The 17,293-nt window shown below is 38.6% G+C and overlaps 1 protein-coding gene across 3 annotated transcripts in view; it reads right to left on the bottom strand.

The window, feature by feature from the left end:
- Positions 1 to 17,293, bottom strand: part of DST (dystonin) — a 4,096,730-nt gene that overhangs the window by 505,173 nt on the left and 3,574,264 nt on the right. For all 3 annotated transcript variants that reach the window (XM_044063350.1, XM_044063347.1, XM_044063348.1), the window contains 2 exons: positions 15,539 to 15,765; positions 1,931 to 2,053 (listed from right to left, as the gene is read on the bottom strand). In XM_044063350.1, coding sequence (XP_043919285.1) covers positions 1,931 to 2,053; positions 15,539 to 15,765 — 350 coding nt within the window. The remainder of the gene's footprint in view (positions 1 to 1,930; positions 2,054 to 15,538; positions 15,766 to 17,293) is intronic.

Genomic DNA, 17,293 nt, shown 5'->3' with positions numbered 1-17,293 from the left:
ATTGCCTTTCTCCTTTACTAAGCATATTCAGTGAAAAACAGTTTTGAACTAAAAATGCTCAAATTAGCACAATCTCTAACTATAATGTAATCCTACGAGCCCTGAATATCTATACTTGGTGGAAAGTAGGAACTGGTGGGACATGTACAAGGTGAATAAAGTCAAAGGGAGGTCACATTTAAAGAAAAGATATGAAGTTATATCATGAGAGAAAGAAAAAAAAAACAGAGGAAGGAAAGCTAAAGCAGAAGTAAACATGCATTTAAGTGACCTAGACAATGTATAGCATTTATAAAATGGCATCTGTTCACATGCATAGCACCTGACCGACTTTCCAGGATTATTATTGTATCAGAACTCCGAATCTTCTGAACCCGTTTCATAAACCTACTTACTGTTGAGTTAATATGTTATCCTGCTGCTTATCTAACGCCTAAATAGCTACCCATCAGCCATCCTACCTGACTACCTAAACGATTATCATATGCATTCAAAATGTGCCGATTACCAGATGGCAGATTCTTTCTTTATAATCTTATCTAAAATGTCTCTAACACTGGTTTGTGAACTCCACAAAAGAGAGACAAGATGCAACAGAAACAAGATATTAAACTATTATATGGCTATGCACTACTGTTTAAGTCACTGTGCCTAAAATCCAGAGGGACACAGCTAGTGTAGGTTCAGCAGTTCCCATGCAAATGTATGGCCACATCAAAGTTATCAGCCTGCTATCCACCCACCAGATTTTCCTGGTGCACAACTATGTCTTTTTACCCATATTCAAACAAACAAAGTGTGAGCACGTAGTAATCCCTCTCACCAAATTCCTGTAAAAATTTGGTAAAACAGCTTGAATCAAAAACCAGTTTACTAGTTCTTTTTACCCATATTGACATAATGTAATAAATAACTTCAGCTTCCCTCCCTATAAAAATGCATCCACTTCTAAATAACTTCAGCTTTCCTCCCTATAAAAATACATCCACTTCTAAATAACTTCAGCTTTCCTCCCTATAAAAATGCATCAACTTCTAAATAACTTCAGCTTTCCTCCCTATAAAAATGCATCCACTTCACATTATTGCTGGCCTCCACCCAATATCCTAGCTTGCTGGTGGAATCGGATACAGTAAAGAGTCGATTATCCAAAATAATTGGGACCTAGGGTAGTTCAGATAATCAAATTGTTCGAATAATCAAACATACATTGAACTGGATAAAAAACTTCTCAAACCTTGCTTTTTCTCCATGCAGAGAATAGACTTTACAACCATTCAGTGATTCCAGTAGACAATAAAGAATATTTTCCACACATGAGCAGGCTACAAACTCAAAAAACAATCAAAAGTGAATAGGTATAAAGTTTACATATTCAGACTTTATAATTTTTTCCAATCCAAAAACTTTGGAAGACTGCGTTTGGATAACTGATGTTTCGGATAATCAACTCTCTAGTTAATAATCAGGCAGAAGTAGGTGATTTCACTGGATGAAACACAAACAATGGTAAGAGGTTGAACCTGTAAAGGGTTTCCCTTTTAATCTGAGATGAACTGGCTTGGAGATACAGGAGATGCAGCCAACTGCATGGGAAATTGCCACCCCCCATATGCATGCACAAATAAAGATATTGTAGAGTTTTTAACCTAGAGCCAATCAAAACAGCATTTTACCATCCCAGTACCTTGATGAATCCTATTTTTTTCTGTTTTTAAACTACAAAGTGCCTGCCTAGTGTTAAATGTATGTCCAGTATTTTTTTCAAGTACTTATCCATTTTCAGAGCATTTGTTAATCTTTCTGACTTTATGCAGCTTTTGCAGAGTGACATAATCATACTTAACTTCTAGATGCCAAATTCCCTGCTTTACAAGTGACAGTTTTACAAGAAAAGTGATATGCAGACAAAACATGAGGGAGACATTACCTCATCTATGCTCTTTTTCACAAGAGGTTTATCAGGTTCACCGCAAGCAGCAATTAGCTCCACTCCCAAGTTCTTCACTGCATCAAGCTCTTCTTCAAGCCCATCAATTTCCTCTCTGATGCTCTGTAAAGCAGATAAAATATTAGTACAAGAACCAGTGCAAAGGTAGCAATATGGAGACAATTAAAACCAAAAATCAAGCTAGTGTCCAAATGTGAGCCACACAAATTAAGTAACCAGCATGTTGGGTGCCAGAGTCAGTGCAAACAGTTTTCTGCAAGTTTTTTTGAAGATAAAATGTCTCATCCATATTCATTAAACTGGTCTTATTTTCAAATACAACTGCAGCTGCTAAAATATGTTTCTGTCGGTACTCCTCTACATATATATATATATATATATATATATATATATACACACACACACACACACACACACACACACACACACACACACACACACACACACACACACACACACAAACACACACACACACGGGTTCCGTTCAGCTCGAAATATTGAAATCTCGAATTTCAGTATTTCGAGCCCAAGAAGCCAAATCCATATAATAGCGAAAGTTTAGACGTGCGAAATTCAAAACCTCGAATACCGGAGGTTTTGAATTTCTCACTTCTAAAGTTCTGCTATGGTCATTTATTCAGGTAAGTGTGTGTGTGTGTGTGTGTGTGTGTTAAGGGGTTTAGGTAGGGGCTGTGGTATGTGTCAGTGTGTTTTGTTGCTGTGATGTGTGTGTGCGAAGAGAAAGTAGCTTGTGTGGTGGTGTTTTTGTGTGTGTTTGTATGTAGTGCGACCTCAGAGTGAGAATATTTATGTAGGGGGGGGTGTGCATGGGGGCTTGCCCCCCTGCTTTCATGTAGTAGAGTGATTGTGTGTATTTGTGTGGTGGATGGTGTGTGTGTGTGTGTGTGTGTGTGTGTGTGTGTGTGTGTGTGTGTGTGTGTGTGTGTGTGTGTGTGTGCGTGTGTGTGTGTGTAGTAAAACCGCAAAATTTAAAACTTCCATTATTCGAGGTTTTGAATTTCGCAGTATTTAGTTTTCTTTGTTTTGTGGATTCTACTTCTTGGGCGGGAGATACTGAAATTCGAGATTTCAGTATTTCGAGCTTCTGAAGTGAATCCACACACACACACACACACACACACACACACACACACACACACACACACACACACACACACACACACACACACACACACACACACACACACACACACACACACACACACACACACACACACACACACACACACACACACACACACATCTATTATGTGTCTACTTCAGACTTCAGAAGCATGACAACCCAAAAGACTGAATCCCAAAATACTGAAAATTCAAAATACTTTAAACATTTTTAATGCAGGGGCAAGCCCACCTGCACCCCTCATGTGGGGGGCTGCCCCCCACCTGTTAATTATATATACCAACTCCAAGATCGCACAACAGTGAAGATGGGGCAAATTCGATCCTTCACTATCTTGGGATTCAGTCTTTTGTTTTTTCAGTCTTCTGAAGCAGACGCGTGTATATGTATATATGTACTACCTCAACAAATACTGCTGCCATGTGATACTTGAGCATTTTTGAAAAGTTGCCTAGTTTCTAGGTTTTAAACACTTACATTTTGTACAGTATGGCATGGTATGGTATCTTGTACTAATTATAAGCTAGATTTATAAAACCTCTTAATAAATGTTGGCAGGATATAATGTACACACTTAATGTTATGCTACTTATCTATAATGCAGTTATATGATGGTGGTCCGTATACAGTAACTAGATATTTGACTTCAGGGTCATTTCTGCAGTACATTCTGAACAATGGCATTTTGACTAAAAGTGGGCACCTGTCTTTCGCCCACCCATATACAGCCATGTTAGCGATCACTTTTAGTTTATGGGTTATCTCCTCCTTTAGGACATTAATTGTACTGTTAAGTGGGAAAAGAAGCTGTGTCAGTTTACATTCTTTTTCTGAAGCAGAAGGAGCACAAACAAATCTGCCAGAGTCCCTCCCACACTAAAATGTAGGAAGCAGCTCTATCCCAGTTTGACCTAGAACAACAGGATACCATACAGAAAAGGTTGTTGTTGTTGTGTCTTTCGGCTTTTCCCGGTTAGGGGTCGCCACAGCGGAACTCCAATCCGCTAATGATTGGTAGTTGATTTTTACGTGCCGAGTTACCAGCCCTGACACACAACCTTCAACGAAGGTACGCCCATTCGCGCATGTCTCCATGCAGAAGACGATCTAGCTGAGAATCGAACTGGACAGCGATCTACCTTAAATAATTGAATTTATTGTTAAATATTGTCAAGACTAATGCAAAACTTTAATGAGTAACTGTTGAAAGAGACTCTGGAAATCTCTGGTAAACACCAGCCCCCTACAAATACAAATATACAAAAGAAGGACTGTTAGGCTCCAGAAGAGTGACAAGAAGACCGAAACACGGCTCCAGTGCTAATGCTGTATGTCTTTGAGGGAAAAGATAAGGCAAAGAATCATCCTTTGACGGCCATGTATACATACATTATTGTAAGGAAGTCCTTTTCCATCACACAGCTTATGCCTAAACATAAGGCATCCAGTTCAAGGAATGCAATCATTGCACTGTACTCGGCTCTCATTAAGCTGATCACTGAATACAGTGCCCCTTTCAGTATGTACCTGGCTAAACGTTTGACTACAGTGCTTTTTTTGCTAAAAAATTTAAGGACCTAAATAATAAAAATTATGCAGACCATCTCAAAGCATAGTCCCTCTTCTCGGCATCATACAGGTTACTAAGAGGCAACCTCTGCCTTATGCACAGAGTCTCAACAGACCCTATCTTGTTTGACCTAGTACACATTTACAAGTCCAGTGGTATTGTGAATACCTGCTCAAGGGATCTCAGTTTCGTTTGTAACATAATTAGAACATGTTGGAAGGAAGCGTGTGCATCACACAGTATACCAGTTGTATCAGTCTTCCACCCCACATAAAGCAAAGTACTTCCCTAATTCTGTTCAAATGTAATTTGGATGCACAGTTGAGAAACTACAGATTCACCCCTGGTTCAGCACTCATGAGAAGGGGCAACAAGTAAATCTCCCAAGCTATCCTTGCTCTGCCTACTGCTGGGTCATTTGCACACAAAATATAATGGCTAAATCTACCATGGGAATGTAAGACTAGGCTTCTTAAGATCCTCATAGATCAATAGCCTAGTAAGATAGTATGAGCCTATGAAATTAAAGTTCTTGGTAGGAGCTCCTCTGCAATAATGATCCAATATGTGAACTTCAATGTACCCTCACACAACTGCACTGTTCATCAAAGTGATTAGTGCTGCGATACATTTTGATTAATTGAAGAATATAAGGTAGCAGTCATAAGCAGTCATAAGAGTTCCTGTCCCAGACATGCAGAAGTGGCTATAGCACACCTTTTAACACAGCAGTTGCATACCTTGAAGCTCTGAATCTGGAAAACAGGTCAAGGGTGTAGCATTTGATGAAGGTATGCATAGAATGCAAGCTACAGCTTCACAAAAAAGTCTGAGTGACACCCTTTTGGAAAAGGCTGGAGTGGTTATTGATCCACTGCAGTGAATCTCTTCCTGCCCGAGATGAAGAGTTTTCCTATGGTGGTCACAGCAGAAGGTCATAGACTGTTAGCCATTCTGATATGGTGTGTTTGTAAATTGGTTTGCTTGTTTCCCTGGCATGAAAAAAATGCAGTGTTGTGTAGGTGCCTGAAGTCCTTGGTGTTGTTGCTAGCTGTGCAAAATTGTGTCCCCTTTGTCTTCTGTGGTTTATGGTAGAAGACAGGCAGCTGAACAAAATGATTGTGTGCAACTCAGAACACCTCTCTGAGTATGAATGAAGGAACAGTTCTTAAGAAAGATCCTATGCTTGTGAAAGACTGTATATGATTCCCTATTCATCAAACCCTGGAGCTCAGAAATCCTTCTTGTTGAAATGATATACACTAAGATTGTTTTCTAGGATAAGAACTTCAGACTGACTCAGCTCATGGTTCAGAAAGATGCACAGTGAGTCTTTCCAACACAAAGTTAGTTCTAGAGAAGACAGACAGTCCCCCCCCCCACCTCATGGCTTAGAGTAGAGTTTTTCTAGTTGTGATGAAGGAGACAGGCGGGGGTCATATCAGTGAGGTATACACGGGCACTATCATGTCCTTTGAGTGGGCAGATATTCGCTTTAGAAACAGATGGACTACAGAATATACTTCCCGGACTTTGGTAGATACAAAATAGTCAAATTGCTCTTTATCATTATTCTATATATTTAATGACTGCCTCATTTTTCATTGTTATGATCTGACCATTTATTCTGTAATCATAATATATGTCCTTTTGTCAAATCTCATTAATGGTGATGTTACTACTGCACTGTGTGGACATTTTTGCATATTATCATTAACTTTTACTGAACTAATTATGTTATGCAGTTTGCATTCCTCAGCATTATTTGGGAACACATAGCCCATTTCCTATTTTCATATCAGAGAAGAAAAGTCCAGAGTGAAGGGACACTATTATAGAACATTGTGAGAAGCAAATTACCGGTTCCTTGCTGGAACAGATAGGTAACCCTCTTTGGGATACGCAGATAACTTCCTGCCTTGACATTGTGTTATATTGCTTAATTAATGTTTAACCCATCAAGTTACATATGAGCTGATAATTAATGCTATTAATTTCCCAAGCATTCACAAATGTGGAATAGTGCTAAATGCTTTAACAAGGCAAAGTTAAGCAGTATGTACATTCAACCACTTGGCAAGTGCTATTACCTCTACAAAGAATGTAAAAAACTTAAACTCTGTCTTTAACAAACTCATACTGTAAAAAGGCTGGTGTCCATACAAAAGTACTGTTGGACAGCACAATCTTCTTACAGGACTCAAAAGATGGGACACACCAGAATTGGGGTCTATATTACGTTGTCACAAAACCTCTTCCGTGAACGCCTGTCCGCCGATCACTAAACAGCGGAATCAAACTCCCACGAATGGCCGTTTCAACAAATCTTTTCCTAGGGGAAAAAAACGCTTGGCCATCATTGGGAATTTGCCCTTTTCCCCAGTGTAGTGAGATCTTGGAGTTGGTATATTTAGTTAGAGGGGTGTAGGGGGCAAAGCCCTCCACTTTGAAGGGCTTGAAAGTTTGTCTGGTTTTTGGTTGGCCAAGTGATTTAAAATTCACTGAAACAGCTGTTCGTAAACATTGGATTTCGCTGTTTAGTGGTCAGCAAACAGGCGTTCACTGATGAGGTTTTTCGACAACATAATATAGACCCCAGAATTGGACCTGTTTGTACGAAGGCCAACCACCTGCTACTGATTTCCTGCATACTTTAACCACAAACACAGGCCTAGGTGACAAAGGCCTGTATGACTCCAGCCAACAACATGTTCTACAGCACCTGCTCATGTAATCTGCTACAACATGTATTTGCTGGAGACATACCTTACTTGGAGGCAGATAGTAAGGGTGACAGCCAAGTCCTACACTTTCATATACAATCTGCTTTCTCCTCACCCCCACACTCACTTGTTGACGAACCACTTACCTGCAGTTTGTCTGTAATCTTCCTAAGCATTCTTAGCTGTGATGCCAATTTGCAAAGTGAAGGTGTTGAGGGTAAAAAGTACTGGCATCATTTATTTTATACTGACTTATCTGTTCATTCGGGTCCCTGAACTGAGTACACTGAACCTTGAGCTGGCCTATATGGGCTTCTGCAGTTAGCCTCTGAGGTGGGTATGATACCAATAAGAGGAGTAATCCTGCACCGCTTGTTGCCTGAATGTTTCCCCATAGTAGTTCCTTTTTGATGGCTGGAAACAAGAGATCTCCTGTTCCAGGGCTAAGGTGCACAGTTCCAAGAAATGTCTACAGTACCACTGGCTTTCTCCTTGTGTATATTAGCATATGGGACCATCAAAATGGAGGATGGCATACAAATGAGCACTCTGGCGGAGGCCCTTACAGTAAGGACCTGCTTCAGTCACATGGTTAAGGAGAAGCAACTCCTGTGAAAATGTCATTAGGAAAATATCCTGTCAGACTACTAGGAAAACTACTGTAACTTGTTTTATTCCTTTTTGTGTACTTTGTCTTTTTTCATACTGATTTATGGAGCTTTTATTCCTGGGCCCCTACCAAAAAGGATTTACTCTCCTGACCCAGTCAGACTATCCTGGTAAAGAAATATTAATATAGAGGATTATCAGCAGATCGCTAATCAGAACTTGCTTATTATGTCTTCTTGAAATTATGTTGAGAACACATAATTAAAGGTTATGATTGGAGACCCGATCGTAATTCGTTGCACTGTATGGAGCTTTATCTGCTCCGTGTACTACTGGTTACAGAAAAAAAAGCACCTAGTGTTTTGCCAGCTTCAAAACTATAAAGCACTTAGTGAATGCTGTCAGAAACAGCGTAACTCAGTCTCTTATGTTTACACTCACATTCCATGTCTCTCAACTGTCCAGCTTTTCACAGGCTGCCCAGATTTTTGCCTCATATCTTTGGTCTATTCCTCTAAAAATCTTTGGTTTTCTGGCAAATCACTGATGACTGAAGTAATTAAATAATGACATCCATTTGAGTTTCAGACTTCACATCCCTCAGAAAATGTGGGTGAACACAAATCCCTAGAAATTTTCTAAGTTTGTAAGAGGAAGCCAGGGAACCATTACTGGCACAAAGAGCATGAGACACAACCATAACAGGTAAACAGGAGATGCTTAATATTTGTACAGATCGGATCTAGCACTACAGTAGCACTTAACTGATTTGTCTTTTTTCCAAATATGGAAGTCATCACCACACTCCATCCATTACAAATTAATTAATGAAATAAAGTTTGTGAAGGGAGAGCAGCCTTGCAACTTAATGTGTTAAACATTGATCCCAGGAATATCTAGCATGACAGGGAAGGAGTCTACACTTCTGAAAGTTCACCAGAGTTTTCACAGTTTGTGAGGAAGACAGGTATAGCTCAGTGGCTATTGTAGATCCTCCAGAAAGGCTGTGATTCTTTCTTTTATCAAAGATGCAGTAAAGATGAAAAATATAAAAAGATGTATAAAATCTGCAATTTTTTTTTCAGGGAAGATGTAAAGTGTAAGTCATAGGAAAGCTGCAACTGCTGTTTCCAGGAAATGATGCAGCATCTTAGACATTTAACACTATACAGGAATAAGGCAATTGTGTTTTCCCTTTACTTCTTTTTTTTTGCAATTTTTTTCTTATAAAATGTACTTCAGTTTTACAACTGATTTTAAACAGGCATTCATAGCTGAGGAAGTCTATTTATTTCAAAGGATACTACTTCCTTTCAAATGCTACAGATAACAATTGGCTTTAAATAAGTGCAGAGCTGAGTGACTGTGCAAACAGAATGTTCAGATATGAAATCTAAATTAAACAGGAAATCAAACCTGTGACTCATCTAAGTTAAGAGTACATCTGCTGAACGTTTAGTCTGTACTTGCCTAACGTCAGGAGTGGGCAATGGACTTTTCTGCTGAGAGTACTTCCGGAATTCATTGTCTGTGAGTGTTCTACATTTTCTTAAATGTTAGTGTGGGATATATTACAGTACACCTTCAGTTACTGGCAGTACCAGGACCAGGAAGTTGACAGCTAGTGTTTTTATAACTGATCCCCTAAGTGTAGACCTAATGGTATGTGATCTGGGTACTCAGGTTGATAACAATCTGAATTCTGACCACCACATATCCACAGTAGTAAAAAAATCCTTCTATGTGGCAAATCTTATAAGTAAAAGCATTGCATCTAGATGTAAGGATGTTATAAATCCATTATACCCGGCCCTTATCAGACCAATAATTGAGTACAATGCTCCCTTTTACATGTACCTTAGCAGACACCTGCAACAACTAGAAAGACCACAGAGGTTTCTCACCAAGAAATTACAGGGTACACAAAATAAGTTCCAGCAGAAAGACTAAAAGCCTTGTGATTGTATTCTGTCTCTTTCAGGTTGCTAAAGGGTGACCTCTGCCTGGCTTACAAGACAGTCTCTCACCCGGCCCTGATGGAAATGCTACACATTTGTAAATCAAACTGCAGGAGGGTCACTGCTCCAGGGATCTTAACCTAGCCTGTAACATGAACAGGTCATGCTAGAGAGATGGATACATCTCCCAGAGAGTGCTACTTCTCTGGAATAAGCTTCCAATTCACGTGAAACAGAGTCCCTTCCTGACCCGCTTCAAACCCAACCTAGATCAATGAATAGGTGACCAGAAATTAACTCCTGGGGTGGTACCAATGTCCCTCCTGGACAGAGAAAGTCATTATTAACTACCATAGATCCTTACCTCTGTGGACTTCACTCACCTAATCACCAACAATTGGGGCAACTTGGGATAAACATGGCTAGGCTTGTAAGGGCTTTAGGGCCATTAGTTTAGTAACCTCCTGTGAACCTATGACTCTGTCTGTTTATACCTTTCATTTTGTACTTTATTTTGCAAGTGTATAATTGGTTGCATATTTATCTTTTGCAAAATATATATTTTTTGAGTAAAAACTTTCTATTACTCCATTTCAAAAGCTAGTTCTGATTGCTTATTGGTTCATATGCAGGAAAACACCATAACTGGTGAATTACTACCTGTCAGCATGAACCTTTGGAGAGTGACTGCTGTAGCAATAGCTATCAAATGTTTATATTACAGTTGACTTATTTTAAGGGTGTACAGTAAATGTGTTCTTGGTGAACTAGACTGTTTAGTTAGTGGCATAATGTTACTCTAATGACATGTAATGGGGTACTGGCACTAGAAAGATATTATAAACCATCCTGGGGAACAAAGTGCCACTGTATGTGTACATGTATGCTTGCATGTGCATGGGTGTGCTGTGTGTGTGTGTGTGTGTGTGTGTGTGTGTGTGTGTGTGTGTGTGTGTGTGTGTGTGTGTTTGTAAAATTATCTTGCCCACGTTTATTAGTACTGGAGAGCACTGGGAAACATTGGGCTCAGCAAGGTGGGTGAGTCCTGAGAGGCCACTGGTTATAACTCTGCTCTGTGGCTACTCAGTGAAAAGTTACTTGGGTGTGGCAGGTGTTGCTCACAAGCTAAGGTACTACCCATGACACAGTAGTCTAGTCAGCAGTGTGGATCATGAGACCAAATGGCACCAGCAGTATGGACTACAAGACCATAATACGACACATTAATTTGTGGTAGTCACATTGCAACTTAACAGAATCAGTCTCTTCAAAAAGCATCTGAAATTACATTTAGCTAACCTATTCAAAAATATCAGTTAATTGATAACAAACTACTTACCAGGCTTAATTACTTATATTCACCCTAGCAGGTATATACACATCATATGTCTCTGTTCTAAAAACTTTGATTTTCATATATTTTAATTGCAAAAAGTTAATAAATATTAAATATTGTAGTGTTCAACTCCTGAATTTAATGAGTGTGTTCCGTTGGATATACTAAACATGTAGTGTGCTGCCCTGCCATTTTGTTGTCTAAACTCTGTTATTCATTGTTTCATATTATGTGCATCTCTGCTGTGTCTGTTCATATTACTACTGCCTCATGACCCAGGTAGTTGCTGAAATGGGTCTTGCACCATTGTCCACCTGGGTAACAAGCAATAAATAAACAGTAAGCTGCACCTGCGCTCACATCATATTTTGTGTGTCACTGTAAAAGTAATCATCCCAAATTCTATAAAGAAGATGAATTAACATGCAGTATATTTGTTGTATTGATTTTCTGTCCTAGATGTGAGGCTGCTCTACTTATTTGTAGCTCATATCTCTCAGACTATCTTCTTAGCTTAGCTACCTGAACAGCTGATTGTACATACTTACCTCAGCCTCAAGCACTGCTCGGAGAATAACAATATACATATCTCTATTTATAGCTACATCTGTATACATATATATATATATATATATATATATATATATATATATATATATAAAGCTATTTATTAAGTTGAAATACTGAAATCTCGAATTTCAGTATTTTGAGATGAAAGTGCACTTGAGAGAAACTGCTCTTGCCTGAATTTGAAATGTCAAATTCGCGGTTGTGGTGGTGTGCTATGTGGGATTTGTTGTGTTTGTAAGGTGTGGTGTGCTGTGGATATGGGTTGCCTGCTGTTGTGTGGATATATCTGGAGATTCATGTAAGTGCTGTTTTTTTAAGGGTTTTGGGTACGGATATGAGTCTATGTGAGTGTGTTGGGAAGTTTTAGGTGTAGGTTAGGGTAGGTAGGTAAGAGTGTGAGTGTGTAAGTGTTGAGAGTAGTGGTGTTTGTACATATGTGGTGTGTTTTTGCAAGGAGAATGTAGAGTGTGTAGTGGTGGGTGTAGTGTCTTTGTCTTTTTAGCGCAACCTCGGAGTTAGTATATATAAGTAGCGGGGATGCAGCTTATATGTAGGGTAGGTGCATGTATTTGTGTTGTGTTTGTGTGTGTCTTGTTGGTTTGTAGTAGTGTGGGGAGGAAGGTGCATGTATGTTTGCTTGTGTGGTGGAGGGTGCATTTAAAAGTCGCGATTTTGAATTTCCCGCTGTTGGGGTTTTGACATTGTGAATGTTCGGCTTTATACTCTCGAGATACTGAAGTTCGAGATTTCAGTATTTCAAGATTATGAAGTGAATCCATAAATATATATATATATATATATATATATATATAGAGAGAGAGAGAGAGAGAGAGAGATCTACATATATATATATATATATATATATATATATATATATATATATATACACAAAGAGAGAGAGAGAAAGTGATATATATGAAAAACATAGGGCAGGTTTATATATATTTTATATATACATACACACACACATGTACACACACACACAAACACCCAAACACATACACACACACAGATATGTATGTATGTATATGTATATATCTATATATATATATATATCTAAATATACATATATATACATTTATATCTATATATATATATATATATATAATATATACACACACACACACACACACACACACACAGACACACACACGTGTATATGTGTGTGTGTGTGTGTGTGTGTGTGTGTGTGTGTGTGTGTGTGTGTACAAAATATATATAAATCTGCCTTGTGTTTTTAATGCAGTAACTATGTTATCCTGCCATTGTGTTCAGGAGTTTTTCTTTCTGAGCGTGCAATGAAAAATGGCTTCAGTCCAGTTAAAAAAAAAAAAAACAATAAACATAAATAAATAAATAAAACAAATGAACACCTCACCCCTCAGTCACTTCCTTTAATGACAGAAGATGGTTAAAGAAGGCCCAAACACCCTGCCAGATGGTACTTTAGGTTTTAAGCCTCTTTACTGTTGCATGTTCTTAGATGGGATTGACGCTGATACACCTGAGATGAAGCCATGGGCTTAGCATATGCCTAAGGTCAGCAGTACTGCTTCCATTTGTCCTAGAATGACCTTCATGGCCTGTTCTGGCATAGGTGTTCTGGTTCAGAATAACTGGTGGAAGCAAGTGATGCTTAACCTCTCACCTTCAGGTTTTCAGGATTTCTTTAACATTTCTGCCAAACAGGTTAAGGCTGATAAAGACAACACTATACAGCTCCTGGTAGATGTCAATTGGCATCTCAGAGATGTAAAATATGTTTGTTAACTCAGCACAACCTCAGAAATAGTAGGCCCAGGCCAGGAAGCAAAGAAGTGAAGAGATTTCCAGCAGCTTGTGTATTACTACTGACACAGCAGAAGGGGCAGTTTGGAGCTGGTCCAGAAAACAGCATCCGGCAGCTGACGGCAGGCAACTTGCTGGGATTCTTTAATGAGAACTTCATGGCAAATGTTATCATTGGAAGAAGTGCTGGAACCACTTCAGGATGGTCTTCTGATAGATCAAGATATTCTGTCATTTTTTTTTAGCTTATTGCTCACCATAGCGTTGTAGAATCCCATTTGCTCCTCAACTTCTGAAAAAATTCCTCATAGGTTAATTTCTTTGTCATGAAAGGCATGCCCTGAACAAAGGATGAACAGATGACCATATCTCTGTGGCTTCTGCCTTCACTGGAGTCCTTGACATCACAGAACTCTTTGGGAAGGTACACAAGGGAATGTCCTACAGTATATCCTTTTATCATAGATAGATTGGACCAAGCTAGGAGGACAATGTTTGGTTAACTCAGCCATCACTTTTTCTTGTGGTTCAAGAATTCCATATAACAAATGTCTTGGAAGGAAGCAGTCCATCTCAAGGAGGAAGGAACACCTTCAGGGACATCACGTGACTCGTCTCTGTAATTGTGGGCAAGAAAGTCCTTCTGCATATACTCAAGGGTTTCCAGGAAGACTGTCAGAGAAAAGGCTGAAGGACTATTGAAAATGGGAAAGAATATACACATAAAACACACACACACACACACACACACACACACACACACACACACACACACACACACTATATATAAATGTTCATATATATATATATATATATATATATATATATATATATATATATATATATATATATATATATATATATATATCTATATATCCATACAGAGAGAGAGAGATAAGAGTGCATATACATTATATGTATATATATATATATATATATATATATATATATATATATATATATATATATATCGAATTTCAGTATTTTGAGATGACAATAGCGAACGTACAGTTATTTGAAACTGCATATTCCCGAATGTTAGGTTTTCGAATTTGCAGTAGTAGTGGTGTGGTGTGTAGCTGATAGTGTGCTGTCTCTTTAAGGGATAGTGTATTCTGGGGTTTAGACATGGTGGCCAAAGTGTGCTTATGTCCAAATAGGTAAGTATGTGTTTTTTTATGTTTTTTTGTGTTTTGTTTTTGGATGTTTATGGAAGTGTTAGGAGTTGGTTGGATTAGGTAGATGAGAGAGTGTGTGTAAGTGTTGATGTTTGTACATATGTAGTGTGTGTGTTTTTCGCGGGTGTATATGTGAAAGTGTGCAGCACACTGTAGGGTGCATAGTAAGGGTTTGCTATGTTGTTTGTGGTAGTGCGACCTCGGAGTTGTTAAATATAAGTAGCAGGTGTGTGGGGGGTGATGCAGCTCCTACATGGAGGGTGCAGGGGGCATCACCCCTGCTTATGTGGCCATAGCTGTCATTCAGAATGCAGACAGTTCTCTGTAATTAGAGGTAAGTGGGCTGGTATTAGGGCTGTGCAGGGTTAAGGTAAGGGTTAGGTAAAGAGATAGCTTAATATGTGCATGTTTGTTGATGTGTATAATTTTGTGTCAGAGATATTTTGTGTAGGGTAGTATAACAGAAAGGAGTTTTCTAAAGTCAGGTGCAGGGTTAGGGGTAGGGTTAGTAGACATTAGTAAGATGACCATTTTAAGTTTCTTTAAGGGTACAGTGTAGCTGTGGAATAAGCAAAAAAGTGAACTACATACCATACGATAAACACTTTCTGAATATTACATTGCTTCAAATGTTCAACAAAAATCATGGGTATTAATAAAGATATCACAGCTATGCATTCAGTCATGAATGGAAAATTGTATCACACTAACCTCTGCCGTTTCTTGCTGCTGTTTGACCACAGATGGATCTATCCCAGGTAGCTCTAGTCCACGAACAAAATCCTGTGTATCCTTAATTGTAACAATGATGGATGAGTGATCACACCAGAATTTCTCTGCCAGGTCCATTACATCCAGCAGTTTGGCTTCTCTCTCCTCTGCTAATGCTTGAATATCCTCCCAAGTAAAAAACATCTGATCCAATGTGTCCTGCACAGCTAAAGAACACACAGAGATACTTATAAGGAATTGCATGAAGATGCTGTATACTGAAACATTTGTTTTTATTCTTCTTAGGTCTATTTCTTTATATCTCAGTTCTATACTGGCCTCAAGCAGTGGTTTGAACTGAAATGTTGACCCAAAGGATCTCAAAGGCTACAACCAAGTAAGCAATGCATACTTTTTCTTTTAGTTTTAGAAAACCATAGAGAAATTAATACAAGGTGACTATGCCTATGGTATGTATGTATGTATGTATCAATACAACTGTATTCTTTTCTATTATATTAGTGTCTTCCTGTCCTTATTCGCAATTGGCATCAACCTCCTGGAAACATCAGATATGAAAATGGCACCTTTAACAAAAGAAGAGAATGAAACATCTTTTGTGAAACACTGGCCCAAGTTTGCTGCTTAGTTTATGGCACAGACATTGTTGAACCAGCGTGTTAATCATCCCACATTCCTACTGGAAGCAAGAGGAGTTCCATACTCTTTGCTATTCAAATGCTATGCTAATTAGATGTACAGATTTTTGGCTGGATGTACCTACTTTTCAAGGGCCACTGTTCTTGTTTTCAATGCCTGCAGGTTGAGAGGTATGGGTAGCAGGTGCAACAAGACCCTCTAGCAGGACCTTGTCTTTACAAACTGTCAGTCCTCATCAGCATTACAGATTAAATGCAGGAGTTATGGATTCTAAGGTCCACTGTGGAGCACTGTCAGATTATACCAAAGAGATCTCCTACTGAACAGTGAGAATGACACTGGGCCATGCAGGTGCAGCACTAATAGATAATAAATGAGACAGTGATGGAAAGCTAGCAAGTGCAGAAAGAAACAGGGAAGGAAGACAATCATAACAATAATAACATTATACTGAAATCCATGAAACTGAAACACAGCTACATATCTGCAACATAATGCACAGAAAACAAACTGTCTCGTGACTGTTTAATGAAGGCATCACATAAAAGCCTCATGAGTCAATGGGACATCTATCATTTTTTGTTTTAAAAGCCTACAAAGTGTCACATATGAGTAAAACTCCAGGTGAGTCTACCAAGGCAATGGAGCATGTTTTTTATATCCAAATCATTTTAGAACCCTAGTAGACATTTTAACAAGATTTGTGTGTATAATTAGCAAGAAAAATAAATGCCCACAAAGCACAGGATCCGGATTCCAACAGTTGAATAATAGTGTCTCACAATGATTAAAAGCAACTTTATTCCAAACGAACCAATAAAAAGTTAAGCGCTTTCACTTGGTCAATACCGAGCTTCCTCAGAACAAATGGCAAATAACTACCATAACAGTCCTTAAATAGTGATTCATAATCACATGGCTCTTCTTCCCTAATCGTCATTTAAAGTGATACAGTATAAAAATAATGAATAATTCAAATGTTACTACAATGTCATAGTATTAAATAGATAAAACCAGAATATAAAATTGTGATTGACCAGCGTATAACCTAATGAAATGAAATAAGCCTCCGGGTTAAACCATAATTTACATTCA

Source organism: Protopterus annectens, chromosome 2.part1 (assembly GCF_019279795.1).
Source record: "Protopterus annectens isolate FY-2018-M chromosome 2.part1, PAN1.0, whole genome shotgun sequence".
In the NCBI taxonomy this organism is placed as follows: Eukaryota; Metazoa; Chordata; order Ceratodontiformes; family Protopteridae; genus Protopterus; species Protopterus annectens.
The sequence above is the reverse complement of the archived record's forward strand: the minus strand, read 5'-3'. Positions and strand labels throughout refer to the sequence as shown.